At 35.7% G+C, this 23,885-nt stretch overlaps 2 protein-coding genes across 3 annotated transcripts in view; one reads left to right on the top strand and one right to left on the bottom strand.

The window, feature by feature from the left end:
- LOC659317 (uncharacterized protein) overlaps nt 1-23,885 on the bottom strand; it is a 109,587-nt gene that overhangs the window by 26,582 nt on the left and 59,120 nt on the right. For both annotated transcript variants that reach the window (XM_015980024.2, XM_008195032.3), the window contains exon 3: nt 20,554-20,611. In XM_015980024.2, coding sequence (XP_015835510.1) covers nt 20,554-20,606 — 53 coding nt within the window. In that variant the 5' untranslated portion in view covers nt 20,607-20,611. The remainder of the gene's footprint in view (nt 1-20,553; nt 20,612-23,885) is intronic.
- Nucleotides 531-1,806, top strand: LOC103312989 (P-granule-associated novel protein 1). The gene has a single exon (XM_008195031.3). The coding sequence runs from the start codon at nt 561-563 to the stop codon at nt 1,761-1,763; it is 1,203 nt and encodes a 400-aa protein (XP_008193253.1). The 5' UTR covers nt 531-560; the 3' UTR covers nt 1,764-1,806.

The following is a 23,885-nucleotide window of genomic DNA, read 5'->3' as shown; positions in this document are numbered from 1 at the left end:
TTCCTTTTCTGTACAGCGGTGGATAACGAAATATTAATTTAATATTTTTTCTAGACTTTCAATTGTGTTTCGAAACATGTACAATGATTTATGGGCTAAGATTTGGTTAAAATTCCCATTTTCGTTTCAAGGTTCCACTCGCTTGAAAAATCCAAAAGCGAAATAAAAGTTTAAACAGTGATTCCGATCCGGAAAAATTCATTACCTTATTTAGAACAAGGAATCTGTTTTATGTTCTTGCCACCTGTTACTCTCCATATACGATAAACGACACACTGATTACAAATACATAATTTAATTCAATTATCGAGTTAAAATGTAAATTATCCGTTTTATTTCAGACAATAAAAGCTCGATCGACAGTGAGCTCTTTTTTCTTGAAAATAAGTATCATTACAATGCTAAAATATACCAATTAGTATTTACAGCATCTTTTTAATTCAGTACCATTATTTACATAAATATCGACATTATGTGATAACTGATAAGCGATGAACTGCGACCTTTGCTCTTAAAAAGCCATAAAGCTAATAAATTTCGGCACCAGTCTGCGACTAACGATGTTGATTAAAGCTGCGTATTTAATTCTCCTCGCAATCGGTTCATTCAACCGAATTTACGGTCATTGTGAAGAATCGTATATGATGTTTTGTGACTGTGTGTCTGATATTCGGAATTACAAAAGTGGAAATTGGACTGATGTTGTAATCAAGTCCGGCAAAACTTCGTGCTCGTCTGCCATCAAAAGCAACAGTTTCGAAAAACTGGACGAAATTAAGATACTGTTTATTGTTGATCAAATTGAAACAATCGAGAAATTTGCCTTCAAACAGATAGGTCAAACACTGAAAGTCTTGAAGCTTTATGGGAACGCTTTGAATCTAGTGAAAAGTGGCACGTTTTCGGGCTTTAGAAAGCTGAGTCAGTTGAGTCTGGTCAACAACAACATTGAGTTGATTGAAGAAAAATCATTTGAAAGCTCGGTTATCAAAAATTTGGACCTATCCCGTAACAAAATCGAGATGATCGCAGCGGATACATTCGCCGAAAGTGAGATTACTAAAATCGTATTGAGATACAACCGACTATCCTATATTAATGAAGACGCCTTCAACAAACATTTGGAAATCCTGCAACTAGACTACAACAATTTAGAACACTTGCAAGGCGGTTTTGCATCAAAATCCCCCAAGCTACGCGAACTAACAATCAGTCACAACAAGCTATCGCACGTTTCCGACGTTCCCTCTTTAGTCAAAGCAAACAAGCTTGACTTTTCCTTCAATAACATTAATCACATCAATCTTCCAGAATTTGAAGATTTTAAAGATCTGACTTTCCTCGACTTGAGTAGCAACAAACTCGAAACGTTTTCACTGAATTACTTCAAGAAGGTGAAAACGGAACGCTTGACTCTGCTCCTAAGCTACAATCTTTTGACTAACGTAAAATTCAAAGACGACACGAAACCTATGACTCTGACACTGTTTGGAAATCCGTGGAATTGCAAATGTTTGGAGAAGATGCAGAAGCACATGCTTCAGAATAATTTTAGTACGACAAAGTGCGATTTGGAACTGTTTAAATGCGGACTTCTTCCTGTGTGTATCGAGCAAGGGGAGTGCGAGGACTCACAACCAGTGGAAAATCGCGACGACCTGAAAAGGTTCATGCAGGTTGTGCAGAGGCAAAAAGGAAGCCTCGTCTGTGATGTGTTTCGTGACACCGGCCCAAGATTCGTAGTGGGCATTCGTTCTCGATGATTGACTTTGTAAATACTTCATAATAAAGACTTGAAAACTGGCATTTATTAAATTATTAAAGTGTTTGCTTTCCAAACAATTTGATCTACAAACTTATCTTTATGTTAAGTTTCATAAAAGGAACGTGTATTTTATTAAGTGGAGTTTATGGGGAAAATTCCTGCTTGCAAAGGTCACGCCACGGCGGAAACTTATCACTTTGCAAAAATGGCCATTTCCCATCCATGAATCAGAATATTATGAATAATAAAATACCTCATAAGATCCTTCAACACATTACTTTGCATAATATATGGTCACATTTAAGGCAGTAACTCGCTGATCTGGCGCCAGGCCTTATTACAGTTATGAAAAACTCTATCCTACACTTCTTGACCATGAACCTGAGTCGGTGAACCGAATCAAAATTTATGTTGGCCATTATGGCCCCTCGAGGAATACGTCTGGTTAGTTTCAGTGTCGCACGTAGGGGGTTACCGTTTCACTTCCAGCACCCACTCAAATCGATACATTGGTAGAAAAAACCAACAGTCACTAATTATACCGTTTGATTGAACGCAAACTGGGTTAATAAATAATCCCACGAGATTAATTGATTCAAACGGCCACCCACTTCTTAACGCAAAAATGAAGTTATTTGTTTTACACCTTCCGTCACACCACTCTCTCGGTCCGCTCCTTTAATTCTTACGGCGGCAACGTCGTGTTATTTCGCCATCAACTTACTTTCTGCCCTTGTTTTACGAGGCAATAAATCACGAAATACATTTTTACGGGCAGATGCTAAATGCACACGTAATGCTCATCGCTCAACTCACGTCCAGCCTCTTAATTTATTTAGGACTAGAGGTAGGCCGATTGTAGTCAACCTCTATTTTCATTAAGGACACAGATGCTTGCGATGGACTGACGGAGGATCCTTTACAAGATGGGCGTCGGGGGCAGAATACGTGCCTTGGAGGAAGCCGCTGAAGGGCTTAGTAAGCACACATTCACGGACGTGTTGGCCATTTGACGACGATTTTTCCCAAGTAAGATGCTAGTTAATGCTGTCGACGAGCGATGGGATATAACAGGAGCGGAAAGGACCGTAAAAATTCGAAATTGTCGCTGTTTTCTACAAAAATGCAATTTTCGTGTTGTCCAACAGAGAAATCTACTTTTTCATTAACTTGTTTTACGTCGACTTTAGCAACTTTCCTCCAACCTCAAATTATAATTAGGCCTCCTTAAACCAAAACTTTTATCAACACTGACAGCTTCTTTAGAGAAAAACTCACTGAAATAAACTTTTCGAGCATGAAGGACAATAAATTAGGAGGAATTGCTCCGTTTTCAGCGTGAATTTGTCATTTATCATTGTTACCTTCTTTATATTTGCTTTATGTGATTAATGCTTTACACAATGAACGAACCTTATTTAGACAGGTTTGCATTTTCTGGATATCTGGCACGTAGCTTTAAAATCGCCCCCCTCGGCCCTTGTTCATCTACCAGCAGATAATTGGAATTGTTCGTTGCCGCAAACGTTTCATTGCTAATTGTGTATCTTTTGTGGGGGTTAATATTTGATTAATGGACACCGAGCTGTTTGCGTAGATTAATGGCCGCGTCCCTTTATTAAAAAACGCCGAGATATCTTTCAGGAAACTTGTCAAATTGCGAGGACAGTTTGCTTCAACTATTAACGTGTGGAGCGAACAGCAAGGTCGGTTCAATAGATGATTGGTTGGCGAAAATAAAATAGGCTAATTATCCCTCAGCTAGGGCTGTGATTTTAGACCGTGTAATGGAGATTAATGATTTATCCGCAGTTTGCGGCATCAAGTCGGCTAATTAATAAATAACGAGGAACAATGCATAATGACGAATGTTGTGTGTAATTGGTTAATTAATACGATGTTAAATTGGCAATACGGAACTCCCACGTGCATTCACACCTATTATCTTGTTCCTTTTGTAACCTTCTGTATTGCATTTTCCATTGATCCTTCTATTTTTAATAAGAGAAAAATTAGAAGGAAATCTATTGTTCTTTCTCCACCTGCGCATCATTTCGAATGCCATACGATGTATGTTTTAAAAATGAATCGGTCAAGCCGGTCATAAATCAATAGAACTATAAATCAACAAAAGGTCACAACTTTTTTCTAAAAACTGCGATTTCGCAACCACGTTCACTTTCAAACGATTTCATTCAACCGGCGTCCGCTGTTTTTGTTTAAGAAACTTGTTATTGTAAAATATGAGTGCGATCTTTTTGTCTATGGTTTTAATATTTGGCGTTCCCGCGTGCCGAAAGAACTTTTTATGGGCCAGTTGCTTTAGAGAATTTATTAAAAATTTCCCCCTGAAAAATGAAATCGCTTGTCAGGAGCCGAACAAATTCATGAATGATGCTGTGCGTGTGTATAAAAAGCAACATAATATCTGTATCGTGCTTTCGTTTGCACATCTGATGCAAATCATCAATCACTGACGGTTACGTGCAATCATTTTCACATTGTATTTGCATTTCGCGCCGCAAACATGAGTTTTATCTTCGTCCAACGTGCGAACTAAAGTTGGGAAGAACTGGAGCAAACTCGGATTTATGGCGACTGAGGAGGACAAGACATCTGGTGTCACAGGCAGAGTTCATGTTGCAAATGTAAAACTAGGGAGATTTATTTGTAGTAAGAAAATTGCTTGCAGCTTTCGTGCGGACGCCTGGAAGTCGTGTAATTTTAATTTATTAATGAGCAATCCGGACTAACGAATTAATTCGCGCAAATTTGCTGTTTAATTTCAAGTTTTAATAAAGCTGGCTGGCAACATGGACACATCAACAGATTAGGCTCGCCGACTGTGTTGTCCAGCAATGGAAGTTTCAACTCGTTCCAGCCGTGATTGCCTAATTAATTTATGCACCCCCAAGTAATTTATATCTGCCTTATTTTGATTATGGTGGCGACGCAATTGCCCTTGTAAGGGTTATAAATATTGAAAGTTGTAAACAGGGTGAAAATCATCGTTTTGAAACTTAACTTTCTTTCGCCAGAGAAGATCTCCCCCAATATCCCTGTTATTAATGAACCAATCAGAAACTTTAAAATTAAAACATAAAAGGCTAAATAAATTTATGGTGAAAATTCTTTGTTGGGACATAAACCGTGCACATCCTTGGAAAAGTTTGGGCGCAAAGTCCCGCCATTTCATTTCGCGCCGACTTCCCTTACTATTTGTAAACACGTCCTTCTTTCGAAGTAATCTTCTTAAAGTAAATATTTTGAGTTGCCACGTACGTTTCCGCCATCCGCTTCAATTCCTGCCGTTCGGAGGCTTTGGCAGGAGTCGACAGTTGCAGCAGGATTTGATGTGCTCATTAATCTCCCCTCACAGATTTGGGAATATGAGCTAATTTTTCTGATCAGGTGTCACCCGGAGGCAAATTATAACGTCCACCTTTATGATGTATTACTTTAAAAAACAATGCATCAACTGCTCGCTAGAAAAGAGCAGCAGGGGTAAATTTCAATTTAAAAACGCCGATGGCCATAACTCAAATTTGACAGGTGTATTTTCATAATCTTTTCGAAGAAGTTAGTTGTTGACGGGTCGTTACATTATGAATATCGGCGACATTGTTGCCAACCATTTCCGGTATCCGGAATGAGGAGGAAAACGCAAACACGATGATGATGATGCTGCTGGGCCGGAATTCGGAATGTAGGTCAGTGTGCAGCTATGGTTGCGTAATCTCTTCTATTTATCTATCGATCATGCTGCAGTATTTAATTAAATACCAAAATCAACATTCTGGGGATGTTGGTGTCGCTAGAGGCAGCTTTGTTCCGGATCTATACCGAGACAATGAAGGAAGTTGATGTGGGACTTCTTTTGTCCACCTTTGCCAGTTTCTTATCACACTTATTTGCCTTATTAAAACTAATAACTAGGCTTTAGTTTTCATTAATTTAAGTAAATACAGCTTTAATTACTTTGTGAGTAATACACGTATTAACTATAAATATCCCGACTTCCTGCCTCCTCGTTTGTTCAACTTGCATCCTACTCATTAATCTTATAAGAAAATGTGTAAACAGTAAAACAAAACTTAATAATGGTGCAGTAATTATATACCTTAACGTCGCGTTAAAATTACCTTCTTTAAAACTGAATTTACGATCTTTGGATGATAATAAATTTACCAAAAGAAAACAACTTTACGTCCTGATTAATAGTAAGTAAGTGAATTAAGGATAAGATTTTAGCTTAAAACAGAATTGTATCCGTATAGCACTTGGTTGATTTAATGTCGAAGTTAAACCAAGAAAATATTAATATTTGATGACAGTATATTTTACTGATTGTAGAACTTTACGCTTAATTCTCATACAAACACTAGTACATCTTTACAACAGAGAATAGACAGACTGTTTACCTTGTTGTATAAATTCCTCTTAGTCACTTTCGTCCTCGAAACTATGTCCTTACGCTTCGCTTTGAACAAATTGATCCTAGGATGCTTAAAAGCTTTTGAAACACTTTATGAATTATCATAAGACGAGAGAATTCAGCTTTACTGGTTCTAATTTTCGCCTTATTAACAGAACATTACACTGCTTCTTCACATGCCGGGGAATAGTAGCTTTAAACTTCAAAAAACATCCGTATTATTTCCCTATTATTAAATTTTTATATTTATTATAATAAATATTTATATTATATTGTGTATTTATATATATTTATTTATATATTTTATATTTTTATTTTTTTTTATTATTTTCATAGTTAGACTCGTTACTTAGCTAACTTAAACGTCAAATATTACATTAATTAAACTAAAACTTAATTAAGCAGTGAATTGTGACAATGGACAGCAATGAAAGCAGATCCATAAGCCTGTCAGACCAAAACTACTCCTGACTCATTTAATACATTAATATGTATTATTATGAATAAATCTATTACAAATAGAGAAGCTAAAGTGTTTTACTCATAAAGATGCCTGGTACTCACTCAGATAAAGTAGAATATATCTAGTAAAATACAAAATATTATTTACAAACTTGAGTTACAAATTGATAAAGTATTTGCAGTGATTATGTATCATATAGGAACGTAATGAAGTGCATAAAATGATAAAACTAATTGCACGATAATGTTCGTCAAGATCGTAAAGTTTATGAATTTTTCAATAAAACACAGTTGGATACGATTTAAAGCAGGCTCTAAAACTTGATTCAGTATAATACACATTAGGTACAGATCAACTTTGTAATAAATCACTATTACAGCAACAGACCACGATTTCGTGACCAAAGCATCTGGAACTGCTTTATGTTTATGTAAATACCTATTCCCATACCATTTCTTAACACATGCACATAATGCAATTCTTCAAGGCATGATTATTATTAATACTATAAGCCTTTATTTTTTTAACAAATTTTTACATTAAGGCCTTTTATTTTTGTTCATCCGTAAATTGATTGAAAAAAGGTCACTTAAAAATGATACACTACTATAAATTGGTATTAGATATAATAGTTTCCTTCATGCAGTTAAATTCAAGTAACCAGGACAGGGAAAACATTTTGAATACATACAATTTAAATTCAGAATTCTTCAAAGCATAAAACCAATGTTTTGAAGTAATATAAGACTCGGAGCATCCATCCCTTACGTTTATTGGTTGGGTTTATATCATGACATATTGTTCATGTAAAGTACGCTGCGAAGTTGCGAATTTTTTATGAAAGGCATCAACACGTAGCGAAAACGAAACATCGTCGATAAATTGCCACCATCCGACCTCAAGTCTACCGTTACGTGCTTATACGAGAGGAAAGGTAAATACATGAAAAAAATGAAGAACTCCAAGCAATTTCGAGAATGTAAAAAAATAGAAATAATGTCTACACATCAGTACATTCTGTATCTAAATGTGAAATAAAAATAGTTGCAAACAAAGTAAATGAGCTGTTGGATGAAATATTAGGACAGGTGCCGATTTAGCAGAAGCCTAACCGACTTCTTATCAAAACCATTCCTCTTCCCTCACAATAAAAATCAGACAAGAGGAACAGTTGTTCCCCTGGTTCCCTTCTTTATATCACCACCTCGAACCTGCATTCCCTCGTTTAATACATATGGGGTACTTGCTGAAACGAGGGAAGATAACTTTATCTCTTGCAATAAAAAATGTGGTTGTATAACACAAAGAACGTGTGGGTGTTGCAATCTGCTTCCGTATTAATAATTAAAAACGTGAATTAGACGTCTACATAGGGAGAGGAAGTATAAATATCCTCCCGAGATGTGGCTGTCAAGCACACGACACACTAACTTTCCCTTAATTGTAAGCCCAAATCTCGGATTCGGCCCCCCAGCAGTAATTTTTCGGCTCCCTTGAAATAATCCGTATCTGAACCGAGGAAAACTCACGTAATTTTAATTCAATTCGCCGAAAAATGTACGTAATACCTTTCCCCAGCTAAATATCACGTCACGCTAGTATAAATATTAATAATCCCCACGAATCGCCCCTCTGGATGCAAGTCCAGCTTTTTACACAAACGTAGGGGTCTTAATCGGACACTAAACGCCAGGACCTGGGGGCGTGATTAGAATCAGCAGCCCTTAATATCGGTACAGCGGATCTGGAATTAGGCTTTTGATGCAGGTTCACTTTCTGGTCGCCGATGGAGATACTGGAGGGCTTATCTGAATCTTAAGTGGCGACAAGAAGTTTGGGTGCTCTATATGTTATGCTAAACCGTTTCCGCAGGATGATTGAATAAATTTGGTTTAGGGGATTTCGCGGTCTACTTCCCGGAGTGATTAAGGTGTGGATCTTGAGCGCTTAACTTTACATGCAATTTGTAAGCAGGTCTGGAAAATCTACTGTGATTTATGCCATGTCGACGGCGAGCGTTAAATATCAATGAAATGATAAACCAGACGAACTGACCCAGAACGTGACTCTAATCAACGAGGACGGATCAAAACTGGGCCTCGACAATTGTCAAATGAACACATGCAAGGAACACTTGCACACTGCATAATTTCGACCAACTTCTCGCAAGTGGAAATGGGCAAGGGTAGGCCTAATGCCATTTAAAGCCCTAATGGTGAACTACAAATTAGTTAATTAGTCATAATTTGATTCAACTCCACTCATTATTATGCACAGTAGCCGCATTAAATCTCATCAAAATATTTTACCACGAAGGCATTATCACCTGATGACGTATAAAATGTTAAACCACATAAACCGATCACTTGAGTAAGTTAGGATGGTAATATTAATTAAATTTATCATCACTTTATATAGCTTCAGTGTTATAGGTAACTTAATGACAGAGGGTAATAAATTGTACGGCTTCTGAACAGTTAGTTACATGTCGCTTTAATTTTTTATGCCTGCAATAAAATTTAAGACTGAAATGCTCCGCTGGTATGTCTATTGCCTGGTTATAAACGTGAAACTTTAGATCAAATGGACAGGAATTAAGTTTCTGCTTGAATAAAGTCAGAATGATAAGTGGAAAGTAAGTAAAGTTATCCAGCAGTATACCCACTTTCAGTACTCTTGAAGTGCATAAAAGAACACATCAAACAAGTGTTCCTTATAAAACTAGTCGTTACTGCGTTCGGGAGTGTTCTAACTTCTTTATGGAATTGTCTCGCAGTGTGTTGACCAACAGAAAATCAAACGCAAAGAACGCAGAGAACAGAAAAAGTCATTTTTTTAAATAACATGTAATGTAACAACGTTGTAACTGACGTTAATAATGAAAACACTAATAAGCATTCATTTATTCAACGTAATTATACTCCACACGTTTGTGCTTTTCATGTTTATCTTCTATGTAATTATAGACCATCTATAATACAGTATCTATGAGACCTAAAGCTAGGTGTGACATCACGTCTGTTATAAATTTGTTTCATTTGAACTAAAAATAAACTATTATCGTGTGTTTTATGCATGAGGGAAAGTAATTCAACAAACACAATATTACAATAATATACAACTTAATGCATTTTCTTCGTGTTTGAAAAGATTTCTTCGTTGAAAACTCGCTGAATTACTTGCTAGTTACGCTATCTCAGCCAATTTTGAGCCATAAAACCAATTTTTAAAGACTTTTATTTAACTTGCTTTGTTGTTTGTCTGTCTGTTTCATATTTTTGGAGCCAAATTTCAAAGGGTTCCCGTTGTCCCAATGAATTGAAATTTTGCATACTTACTAAAACATGCACCAAAAAGTAAAAAATAATGTTTTTTCTATCAGAGGAAAATATTTTTGTTTATAAATTAGGATTTTAAAATTTATAAAAACTTTGGGAACGGTCATAAGTCATAACAATACGGCATTACAGAATTACCTTCCTAAATTAAGCACTGTTCACAAAGCTTTTATAAATTTTAAAATCCTAATTTATTAACAAAAATATTCTCCTTATTTTTTTCTTTTTAGTGCATCTTTTAAATGGAAGCTTATTTCTAAAAAAACATTTTTTTATTTGAGATTTGGTTAAAACAAGCCAAAAAGTTTTCAAAATAAAAAAAAAGTAGCATAAACGAATAGTGGTAAAAAAAAAGAAAATTTTCAATAAAAATTACATTAAAATTTCGTAAAACAAGCAAATTGAAAATATACTTTTATTAAAGTTCCCTGCTGTAAAGGATAAGTGTGATTAATTGAAATTGGCAACGACGGCTTACATTATTTTGATAAGAAACGGAAAGCGTCGTAATTACACTCAAACCGGCTTTAATGACTTGGAGGCCGGAATGAAAGGGTTGATTTGGACGTAACTCCCGCGAAAAAGTAAAAGTCGGAATTTGAAAGATCTAAATTGAATTTACTTTCTATCCATAACCCGTGTTCCACAGCCAATAAAGTTTTTATTGACCAACGATGCTAGCAGACAACACTCATCATTCCGCTCCACCGAGGAAAATTACACGGTTACACTAAGAAAAATCCAGTCATTCCGGCGTCGCGACGTTTTCCATCTACTCGCAACAGTCTGTCGCTAGAGGCCACAAGTTTCATTTAAAATCGTCCCGAAGTCGCAAACTGCCAGCTTTTAACACCAGCATCAACGATGCCTGTCACAGGACGAAGATTAAATTTGATAGGATTGTGATTCGGCAATCGCGAGCGAATTTCCCTTGGTGGAAAAAAGGACCATCGATTGGAGCTGTTAAATTCCCATAATATTGGGTGGTAAGCGGCAGAAGGCGGTTGGGTCACAGACACGGTGCAGGATATTCGACAATGAACTGGCTGGAGTTTGCGAGCCCTGCGGAAGGGCGCACGTGTTGTCAAGGGCGTTTGGCACATGTCACTGCTCCATTGTTGGGACCCCAAAACTGTCACATGCCCTACTTCGGGATTGCACGTCGAAGTTATTACTGAAGTGAAGATAATGGAGCTTGGAGCTAGAGTCGATAATTGCGTATTTTTTGGAAATGGAGGAAACAATAGGAGTTTTTCGAAAAGCAGAACAGAAATGAACACAAACTTATAAAGTAATGGCAACTTTTCGAACAATTACGAAAATTCAAGTCAGGAAGTTAATTCATTGAAGACTAATAAAACAACGAAGCTTTTTTTCTTTTATTTATTTTTTTCTGCAGTGTACATAACATGTTGGTACAACTTCTAGAATTCATCACTATTCCTGCTATTCTCAATTATGGATATATTCTCGTATGTTTGTTTTGTTAAATGCCATCTTATCATATCAAGTGATGAAGAATGTGAAGAGCTATTTTAATTGCACAAAGACTATTTCACTTAACCCCTCTAACAACTAAATATTTTGATTAAAGATGGTGTGCATATTTGCATGCACTTAGTAAAGCAAAGGAGAATAATTTCTGTATATTTGGGTACCTAAATATGTTGCAGAAAACACAGACATCAAGTTAATTTTCCGAGAGAGAAAACTATGAAAACCATTTCTCTTTCACTAAAGTATTAATTAAATTTTCCTAGATACGACCATATGTTTTATCAAGATTAAGTTATAAAAAGTTAAAGAACGTCAGCGGTAAATAAACTTCAGCTAAACTAATTTTCTAAAGCTAGAAGAAAATGAAAAGCTGTGCGAGTATCATTCGTTGTCCCGGCACTTTTTCGAGAAAAATTAAAAAGTTAAAGTGGGTCAGAGTTTTATTTGCGAAAATTCTTCATGCTGTTATTTATTATAAACCTTAGCCAAAATATAAGTATTGGGCAAAACCTTGCTCCCAGTGGGCATATAAAAGCTGACTCATCTTTTTCGCCCAATTTCCTCTGTCCTCACATCGCCAGTAATTTGATATGATCCCGTTCTAAAGACGTGCTAGATTTAGACAAAGCCTTGTCGAGTTTGTAAGTACGTAATCAATCTCACATCATGTTGAACAAATTGTTTTCAAATTCATGTGGGCAATACCTGGATAATTTTTAGCGTTGTAAACATTTCATTTCGGTAAACAGATTTAATTAGAAAAAATCCTTTAAATCCCCGCATTCACTCGGTCGTAAAACTGCCTACTCTCCATATGTTAAAAGGCCAAGTAAAGTGGTGAGTTTTTATTAGCAATTTCGCAAACTCTTTGCTTTTTGTTGCAAAAATATATACGGGTATAAAATACAACCGACGGATCTAATTACAGAACTGAGATTTTTATAATTTCGTAAAACATGGCTATCGCGTGGTCGTAAAACTTCCCACCGGAGATGTTGCTTGGTATCTATAAAATCTCTTTTTTAAATTAGGACGAATCGAGATAACGAACAAATTACTGTAAAAATAAAGAGTATGTTTATAACTTATTTAATAAAAAGTGGATTACAAAATGTGGCTTTTTCAATTATTCGTATCAGATGTAAATCAAATGGTAATACTGCGGAATCTTGCACCATACAATGCAGAATTTAGTACGTTCTGATAATGCCAAGTTTCCATCGAACCCCTCTTCAGATAGACGTCAGATATTGTGAAATTGATGTTGCCCAAAAGATTAGCATAAAACTCATATATTCCGTTCCATTTATTCTCCGCACAGCAGTGTAACATTTTTTGTCAAAACCCCATTACATCCGTGTCTTTTTCAAAGCCATTTTTATTATCCGTCAATACGAAAATAGAGCTCGACTATTTTCGTAATGTGACTTGATGAGAGTTATGCGTGTGATGCATACAATATCCTCCACTACTTTTTTCATTAGTGAAGATGTTCGGTTTTTCTCCTCATATTTTTTCCTTTTCGAACGAAACTCCGCTACACATGCTCCTTCCGCTCCCGACAAAAAACACTTTCAAGTCACCGTTGTTTGTGGTTATTATGGAACTTGAACGATCAGCTTGATTAAAAAACCCTGCTATCTCATTCGGAGATTCTTGAAATCGATCGTGTCGTTATAAGAGATTCAATTGTGGTTGTGCGACACCAGGGAAATTACTCAGGTGCCCTCCGAAGCTTTCACATATTTTAAGCGAGCTTCTGCCGAAAAAAGCAAACATTATCAGCAATTTCAAACGGAGAAAGCCCCGAACGTGCCACGCTGGGCATAATTAAATTTACCAAAGCCCCAGACGCAACAAAAGTGCGTTTGCACATGCATTATGGGTGGTGTTTTCTTGCACTTGTTGCCAAATATGTTTGTGCTCTTGTGTTAAGTTAGGCAATGAATATTCTATTAATCTAAAAATTCGTAACGTGTTAACCGAATCAGTATTTTTCACTTTACATAAAGTTCCAATTGCAGCACTTAACATACCCGAGAAATGGTATGGTAGTGCACCGTTGGGGCTCGAATATCCAGGTATAGAAATGAACGTTTAGTTACAGCTACAGGAATAAACTAACAGCCAATTAGCTGGAGCTAATTTCCATTTCCCTGGTGCAGGTGTGCAAAGGTTATTTCAATATAAGATCTAACATGCAATAGGTTGCGATGCTTTGACCCGAAAGCCACTTCCATGATCACAAGGAAGAAATTCATAACGAGAGGGAAATTAATAATAAGACATTATAAAATAAAAAATATAGGATGTTGTAAGGAAAAACAAATAAATTTCGTCCTGAACCAGGACTGATAATGATTAAAAAAATTAAATTGTGATAGAAAATATGGTGTGCAATCTCAGTGGAGCACGATTTCGGTGATGGTGTTAGGTTTTAATGGGCTATGAAAAAAGGGGGTTTTATTGTGTGAACCGCCGGTTTTCACATCTTCATATAACCCATAAATCCTCAACCCCACAGGGATTGTCAATTATCATTGGTAGATTTAGTCTGAAAATCGATAATCGCAACACACTGTCAGTTTCAGTTCTGAAACTAATCCGGTTCTAACAATATCGGTTTAGTGACTAACTCAGAATTTGGGCAAGAAGCATAAAGACATAATGATCAAAATATGCAATTTGTTGTAATCAAAATTTTCGTGCATGTTAAAACAGTTATTCATGTGCCGTTAGCTGGGTCGATACTAGTTGCTTTAGTTTTATTTCTCGCTCGAGTTGTTCTGAAATAAATGTCTTGGCAGTTTCTGCAAAAAACCGGAACTGTGTTTTTGAGTAATACTCTCTGCAACGACTAGTAGAGTCATAATCTACAGGAACAGGGTAAGAAAACATTTACCGCGATTGCACAGCTTTCTAGTCTTTTTCTGCATTAAACAAGCGACTGTAAAAACATTACAAAGTTCTAAACGCAATCAATAAGAGCTTTTATGATTACTCCACAGACACCTCAAATCGCAGCCATAAAACTTAGTATGTGCACAATAAAGATTAACTCTTCTTGAATAATAAGATTTCCATTGCTCCGTTTCAAAAGCCCTTAGTAACACTAATAATCGTAAAAAACGAATAAAAAAGCCCTTTGTACAAGATTTGTGGTTCAACGTAAGTGACCACTTCGCATTATGTAATAAAAATGATAAGCATCTTGTTATAAGAGACGTTGATCGTGCACAAATCCATAAATCCGGAACTTTAACTGCATTTTTTATTGCAATAGTACTTAGAATAAAATTTTATTGCCGAGGAATCACGTGCACAAAGAAAATGTTTTTTCGATTGCTCATAATTCACTTTCAACCTAACTTTGATCAAACCGAACTGAATTGAATTTTTGGAGACAATATAAATTGGATTATAAATTGGAAACTGTCGTCCTTTATAATGCAGAAGACTTTTGATACTGTTTGGAACAAAAAGACATACGAATAATCAATTACGAAATTTCCACCAGCGGTGCTAAGACGCAAAAATACATATCCGGCCATGAAATTACAACATGTCATGAAAGATTTATGACTACAGTTTACGAAAGCCGAAATAATTACTATACAACAAACTTCAAAACCATGGCTTTCATTGTCATTAAACTGTATTTAATCTACTAAAATTCTGACCGATGGCAACATATTGCTTCATAAAATATTCAGTTACGAGGCTCTCGGAAATTCTGTTACTCATTTCTTAAATAGTTAATGACATTAATACGCTTCTGATAAAAAAGGGAATATGAAAAATTTAATCAAAAACCTACTTTACGTTTTGACAGAATGGACAAGGGTGAAAGAAGGTTTCTTGAATTTTTTATTAATTTGCTGCGAAAGTTATGTTTCAATAGAGAATGAGACGAGGGGTTTAGGGGTGTTCCACTTTGGTGTTTCCAATTTAATGTTAATAAGATTAAAAGGAGGACAAAAACTGTTGTTAATTGTTAAATGGTTTAGTATAATTTATTAATTTGTATAACTAAACATTAAGGATATCCATAAATAAAATTATTTTATGATGCATAATTTGATGTAACCATCTATGCAACTTTGAAATTATGCAAGAAGTTTTTTAACATTGTAACACTCAGGTAGGTGTTAGTATGCAGTAAATTATAACTAATTGCCATGTTTATGAACCATTTGTACCTATTCATGAAAATTTTATAAATCATAGCTCATTTCTATGTATTGTTGCATGTAACAGGTGATAATAAAAACCCTCAATAATAAAAAATATGAAATCTATGTAGCCCTAAAATTGTTAATAGCCAATTTCTTTCATAGACATTAATGAATAAAAGCTGTACCAATAAAATTGGCCAATTTACAATGACTGGGATTCTAAAATATTGTAAAATCACAAAATTCTTAAAAAAAAAATAATGTTAATACCTGGTTGCTTGGACAGAAATGTAGCAAAAACCTAACTGTTTAAAACACAAAATGATAAATATTAAAGAAGTAACAAACAAATGTAAATTTAAATTAATTGAATAAAGATTAGTTTGGGTTCCTACACCTAATTACATCCAAAAACCGTAACAAAATGGTCCTAAACAAAGGAAAAGACTGCATGTAGAGAGCCTTTCCCTTGGGAATAACTAACCCTAACCCAAAATTGAAAGTGTACAAGACCATCTCGCTAAATTAAATAAGGATAATTTCAGGAGCAATGGTGTCTGGTAATTAATTATCTTCATCAGCGGCATGAATATGCCATGACATAAACTTCCCGAGATAAGGTGGGCATAAAGCTGCTTATTCAAACAAACTGTCATCAAAATCGGGCCAGAACATCGACTAAGGCCTGCATTATGCGATACGCGAACTTCATTCGAAGTGAAAGGGAATAAATAGATGCGTGTTTAATAATTCCAGCGGGCGCTAACGACCCTAATTGGAAGGGATGTTAATATTAGTCCCACATGAGACTCCGTTGTTAGTTTGCGACAAACGCCAGCTGGAGCCCCGGAAAGTTGCATTGTTACGGGCTTAATAAAAAGCATAATCAAGCAACTTTTATCGCACATATCACGGTGACTAATGAAATGAAATTCGCCATCAGTTCGTCGCCAAACTCCAACAAGAAACCTGTAAATTCCCGTAATGCCCTCGGAATATAGGCACGTACTAGCAACATAGCATGAATACTTTATAAGTAGCGAAAGTACTTCTTAGAACTTGGAGGGACGCAACAAATTTCAATTTCGCGAAGAAACAAGCCGACGAAAACATTTACTTCAACAAGAACCATTGAATTACGACCGTATGCATATTTCAGCTCGTAAAATTGCAATTTTACTGCGCCTCCTCGTGTCAATACCAAAAATCGGGTTTTGCTGCAAAATTCACCAAACCATTACCGATTTTACGACCTTGGAGCAAATTCATGCAAGTTATTGGGCGCGAGATGAGTTAATTATGGCTCCAAATAACGGCCGCCGGTGGTGTAAAGTGAGAGTCAGGATCAATACTACGCGTCCTGGAGGACTTTCACTATCCTGAGGGAGTCGTAAAGGCAGCGCTTATAAGGAGTCACGCCGTGTCTTCTGCGCGAATTATTAGCCCGCAACCATCAAAATGCAACTTTACTAACTAAGGGTTTAGTGCCCCACGTAACGCAGACACTCTAATGGACATTATTCCCCTAATTGGTGTTACAAGGGAACATGTTTGATATTGTAAAACCTTAACATCGTCTTACATTTGTGCATTGTCACAAAATCACAAATTTTCACAAGCACTGGTGTTGATTGTTGAATAACCGTTACCCTTAAAAACTCTGAACCTTTACAAATGTGTCCATATGTCAAATGTCCCAGCTTTAAATTAAACTCATATCTCTATATTAAGTACAACAGCTCCACCGTTTCCCCCAATTTGTATTCCACCGGAATCGTGTTTCAGCGCTGATTCCAACATTTGTTTTAAAATTAAGTAACGCATAACATGCAGCAACTTTGCACGAGAACATTGCAAACGTTCAGCAGTTTGAACAGTCTTGCCACGTTATACACATTACAGAGTCTGGTTCACATGTGCACCAAACTTTCGACAATAAGACAAAATAATTAATAAATTGTCTTCATCTTGATGGGTCTGCGAACGAGAGTAGTGTTTAGAAACCGTGTAAGAAATGAGTAATGCTAGAAAAATTATCATAACACAATTTTCTTTCTCGCATCGTCGGGAAATGTTCAGCCAGAGCAGGAAATAATATTCGCAGAAATTGCCCTCGTAAAGTGTACGTCAGCATCTCTCCTCTCTATTTGATGCATTCGGCAAGCTTGTGCCAATACAACCGCAAAAGTGTAAAGTCGGGGTGAAAAATTCCAAGGTATATTTTCTGATTGCTGTTATAACGGAGAATATTCGCTTTATGTTGTACCATAAACGGTGCTTTAAATTGGCGCCAGACATTTGATTTTCATTGCGGAAACCATATTCAATATGAATGAGGCACAAAACTGTATCGTTCGCCCGTAACACGCAAAATATTTCACGCTTTGAAATGTGTACACAAAATGAATAACAATCCTCTAAATAGTGTTTTTTAAGTCCAAAAGCTTCACAAACAAATATCTGATAAAATTCAATTACACGCAAATACTTAATGCAATTTTGTATTTAATTACACGTGCGATAGTGGCAAAGCTCCAGTAACAATGCGCAACAATTCTTTAAATTAAATCCAATCTCTATTATCGCACCCGTTTCCCGCTTGCTATTCCTGCAATATCCAGGCACACTACATCAAAATTAAATCCTACTTATCGGCTCGCTCCTGCAATATTTTGACATTTAAGGCCACCGCACCATAAAGGCGGATTTAGAAATGTGCGTCATTTAATCTCCGATTATGTTTACCGCCAGGAGCGTCTTTGTTCCGTAGGTGCAAAGTAAACACGAAGTGTGTTTGGAGTGGACATTTCGCGCCATCTGCTCACCCTCATACCTATGCAAATTTTCAGGGGATTATTGCAGGAAGGGATGGATCACTAATACTCGAAGGCGAATGCGATTCCGGAACTTTTGTCCGAAATTCAACGGATTCCGGCCCGTTTTTCAGGTTTGCAAAAACGCGAGATGGTCCACATTTATCAATTTTGAGGTGTTGGAAAGGATCTTAATTTATGTCTTACTGTGCTACAACTGTCAGCAGATACAAAAGATTATGTCAAGGTGATGAGTTTGCGATTCAAGGTGAATGTTTATGATACCATTCGATAAAATCCAGTTTTATGTCGGTCAAGCTAATGCAAAAGAAAAAAGACGTGTCTGTAAAGTCACCGCAATGAATCATCAAGTATTACGTGAGGTAATTAAACGAGGACAAAGTTGGAAAAAATATTCTATTATGGAGAGATATAATAGGCCAAAATCAAACAAAAAGACTTCTAAGGAAGTTGTTAGATAACAAGCCTTTATTTTATCTATGTCATATTAATTGGATAAATAGCTACTATTTCTCTCGTGGAAATAAAATTAAGTCAAATGCAAACACTGAAAAGTTGGTCTTCCAAACATTAGATTAAAAAAGTTAAACACCAAAATTAGTTTAATTTGTAGCATATTTACACAGACTTGCGCTAATTAACTAAATGACTAGTCTTTGCAGCAAATGTTATGTTTACCGAGGTTTTTTAACATATCTATATTTTCATCCACAAAACAAATCGTAAATACTTATGCAGTATTAATCTGACGTCATTACTTCCAATAATCGAACAGTTCTTAAAAAAAGAAGGCAGTTTGGAAGTTGGTTTAAGAACGAAAAAAATATACCAGTTTTTCTGGAAAAGAAACAGGGAAAACATATCTAAATTCCTTTTAAAATTTCAAGACTTTAACAATGCAAAACAAGTCATTTTCTGTGTAAAAAATTCTAGATCCTACTGACAAGAGTAAACCCACAAACCAAATAACTAACAAAAGTAACTAACTAAAGTAAAAGTTTATGCTAAAAGTTTATGGTAAAACAAATATGAAAGTAATATGAGGATATTACATCATCAGGTGCAAGCAAAAAGTAGAACTTTTGTTTAGGGTCTTGCATTTTTCAATAAAATGTAGAATAAACGAAAACATTTAAAGTTCACTGCAGCTAGTGTTTTCTTTTTAAGTGGAAACCACCCTACACTATCTATTCTTACAACAGCTTGCCATAATATTTAAAACTTGGTTATTGCTTGTCGAAACTTAACTTTTAAGAAGTTTTATTAAGTTAGAGAGTCCACAGATGCGCTTAAGACGAACTTTAAAAACCAACTATTAGTGGTTGGCATTCGCGAAACGTATTTTATCAACCCAGAAATATAATCTGCATTTAAAAAACATATCCGTCGAAGTGGCAGTAAAATTTTTATTCAGTCGGTGTACGAAATATTTTGGTATTCAAATTTCATTATCTATTTCTCAGATGCAATACATGAATGGACTCATCAGAAGATAAAACGAAGGTTACTCTTTCGTGCAGCGTGGAATAAATGCAGAAAAGTAAGAATTTGCGTGCAAATAATATTAACACTGAGGTTGTATTTAAAATAAAAGCGAGAAAACAACTTCCGGGTGTAAATTTAGAAAGGATCAAATTGGTCAATACAAAATTAGAGAAAAATTTCCAGATCACCAAACATTTAGCTCGATTTGTAAGCTGTAACGGAACAAAGATAAAAATGCGATTTCGCGTTGGTGTGAAACAATATTTTGCAATTTCTTCCTGGAACTCAAATTCGGTCAAACCGAAAGTTTAATCTAGATCTACCAAAAAAGCAAGCACTTAAAAACCCATCAAGCTCTAAATTAATGCACTTTAGAATTTATTTTGTAAAAAATTATAAGCAGACAATATGAACATATTGAACGTGTCACAAATGGCACGCAAGTGACTGGAATAATAATTAACAGATTGTGTGTCAGTATGTAGATATATCACTGTCTGGGCAATAAATAAGAACACGCTTTTGAATCGTATCGATTTTAGAAAAGATTAAAAAACCTACTCTGCATTTCCATGGCTCGTTCCCCTCCTTAACGCCATGCCAGCTCGTGCCATTCCACCTGAAACAAATTTAATAAATTAAAATTTCACAGGATTAAAAAAATATTTCGTAAAATTAAATTCTCGTAATGACTCATCAAAAAATACAAAATTTTAATTACTGGCTGAATAAGTACAGCCTCATGATCCCCTGAAGACTTTAATTAAATTTAATCGAATTACGGAATGAATTCAATTATTTTCTCCATACTGTGAGTGTCGTCATAAATTTCGATGCACTTTTGGACTCGGGTTACAAAACTGATTCATTATTTTAATTAAAATCATATTTTCGGTAAATGTGAATAAATCTCAGGAAAAATGAGAACACTTCACGTGAACAACTAAGGCGGTATATTCCGCTAATGCCATTTCTTAAACCAAATCATATTGTCTGGAAAGTTTTGCGCAAATTGAAATCGGAGTATATACTGCGAGATTATTACGTTAAAGCGACCGAACGAAATTTGTGAAGCGATAAAACGTTCATAGCTTTTCAGAATTAAATAAATAATTTAACATTGATTTGAATAAAAAGTTCATGTAGCTGATGGTGATTTATGTTACTATAAAACTGCTATTGATACTCGTAAAACAGCGGTGTTTAAAATTTAAGGAATTTTTACCGGAAGTTTTTCATCTTACGTTTGGTAATATACGAGGCTCTTAATGCTCCTTTGTACCTTTTATGAGGGCAGGCCTTTTATATTTTTAGGGCTTTTACTACAGCTAGCAATTTATTACAAAAATATATACTTAAACCTTCAGGAGATCCGCGCAAGGAAAACAAACATCTAATGATGGTAATAATTTGTCATAAAATGAAGACGTTTTATAAAACGTAAAAGACAATTTACGGCCCACAAGGTAATTTAATTATACTTCAGTAAAACCACGATAATGTAAGAAAACTAGATCACAAGTGTATTTACAAAACACTGATTTGTAATGATTTATACTTGAGCTGTGTCTGTGATTTTCTTTGACAGGAAGTTCGCAGTGGATATTTTACTCTTGATTTATTTGTTAATTAGAAAACTATTTACTTGAGAAATTCTCCTAGTTCTTAAGCCCTGTAAAGGTTCGAATTTACCGTAAAATTAATATGTTGACTATTAAATTCTCGGTGTTTAAACGGCGGCTCCTAGCAATTTCCTCTAACAAATTGTTGGAATTAATTGGACGCTCAAAATCAAATTTGCATCCGAGCACAAAATAAATCAGTTCAACTACACTCTGTTACAATAATGTAAACGCAGTAAAATTTTCAAACAGCGCAGCTATTTTTAGAACGACGGAATAAAAGAGCAAAGTTTTCGTTAACTTTAACGCAATAACAGTTTCCAATACTCGGATAGTTGGAGGAGACAAAGAAAGAAGAGGAGATTCAGAACGAAATGAAGAATTCAATTTAGCCAAAGCTGAGGAATAATTCAGGACTTTATATCTGATAAATCCTTTGCTTGTGGTTATCTGCTATCTGCCAGCTTATGAATTATAATTATTTCAGGAAGCGATTTGGCTGCTGAAACATTAATAAAAAAATACAAGTTTCAGTCGCTTTGTTGTTATCTCAAGAAGCTACCAGACTTGAAGTGCAGTAAAAGTTACGATCTGGGATCAAGTCGAACTTTCCCTCAATTGCCCCAACACTAATCATTATAGACATCTCTATTTATCTATCCCAGAATTAGCCAAGATCGCTATCCGTGGAATTACAGCAGGGAAAAACACATGTAGTAAAACATAACAGATAAAGACGAATTGGCCACAAACTTACTCAAACGTAATAATAACAAGATAGATTAACGCTGACAAGCCAAAAAATCCTGAAATAGAACTTCCTCAAGTATCCTCTAAACAGTGATAAACAACGAAACTGACTCGAAGAAAAATTATTCGAATTCGCGCCATCGAACGATGATCAAATATTCAATTGCCATTTCGAAACAGTTTGGATTGAGCCATTTAATTCAAGAAAATAAATAGAACCAGACGGTCTGCATACGAATTAACACATTGTTTGAACAACAGCAATTTGGAAGATCTGTGCAAATACTAATTTATTTGAAAAATATCTGTTTCAAAAATTGGTTTCTTTAAAGTAAAACTCCCCTTGTTTCTCCAGTTATCAACTTGAAAATCCCGTTATGGATTATTTTTTGGTCTTTTAACTCAACAGATTTTAGAAGTTTCAGTTGGATAATTGTTTCCTCTTTTGTTGAAATTGTATGTGACAAAGCTACAGGGACACTCCTCGAGTTTCTTAAAGTACTTATATTTGTCTCAGATATAAAACTAGTTTTTCGTCCGTCAATTAAATCAGGATGCTAACAATTTTTCTCTCTATTTACTCCTTTGGCAGCAATTAAAAAATCAGTGATGCATAATTAATTGCTGGAACGTCAGCAGAACGTCGTTTCTAGACACAAATAAGCAGACATTTCAATTAAATTTCAAGTATGCTCCGCAAGAAAATAGTTTCGCGTTCGTAATCTCATAATTGTTCTGGCTTTAACACGATAGTTCTAGCAGTTTATTTAGCACATTGTTGTGGAACACAGTACGTCAACTTATTACGGTTTATTCCAGTTAAAAAAAACGTGTTTACATTTTGACCCAACACTCTTTAGTGGAATTTCCTTTCCTGTCTCGAGAAAAATGAACAAGGTGAAATTCGCTCGCATCCGCGCTCGAATGCAATTAGTGCAACCTAATAAAGGGGCAATTGGGCGTTGGAACCCCTCATCCGCTCAAACACGACGATAGATACATATCCGTATCGGTCTGAAGCCAACCTGGTGTATAATACACAATTTCATTTCACTTAGGAAAGCATCAACCTGTTAAATGTAGCGTGGGGGCCCACGGCGCCAAGCCCCAATTACAAATCTCGAGCGAAAGACAGGCAACTCTTTCAAGGACCCCCGGAACGCAAATGGCGGAATTACCACCTAATTGAATCCTCTTCCGCCTGTATCGAAGATCTTTTCCAATTTGTTTTAATAATTCAAAGCGGATGCGAGAGAATTAAGCTCTCCATAAAATATCGCTCCATCATTGGCGTGCTTTTTATGAATTATAACCCGGGCTTTGCTCGAACGCACTTTCCAATAAACACAGACGGGCAAAGTAGTTATAAATCAGGAAAATTGGGCGAAATTCTCTTTCCTGTGGCGTGCCCGAGGGCGGAAGTCGCAGCGAGACGTTTCTCCATCTCGCGACCCACAGGAGCGTATTAAAATATTTTTACATTTACATACACCGCCTGACTTGTTGATTTTCGGCGAAGTC

This window comes from Tribolium castaneum, chromosome 5 (genome assembly GCF_031307605.1).
Source record: "Tribolium castaneum strain GA2 chromosome 5, icTriCast1.1, whole genome shotgun sequence".
NCBI classification, from domain to species: Eukaryota; Metazoa; Arthropoda; class Insecta; order Coleoptera; family Tenebrionidae; genus Tribolium; species Tribolium castaneum.
Note: the sequence above shows the minus strand (reverse complement) of the source record. Positions and strands in the feature narration are given on the sequence as shown.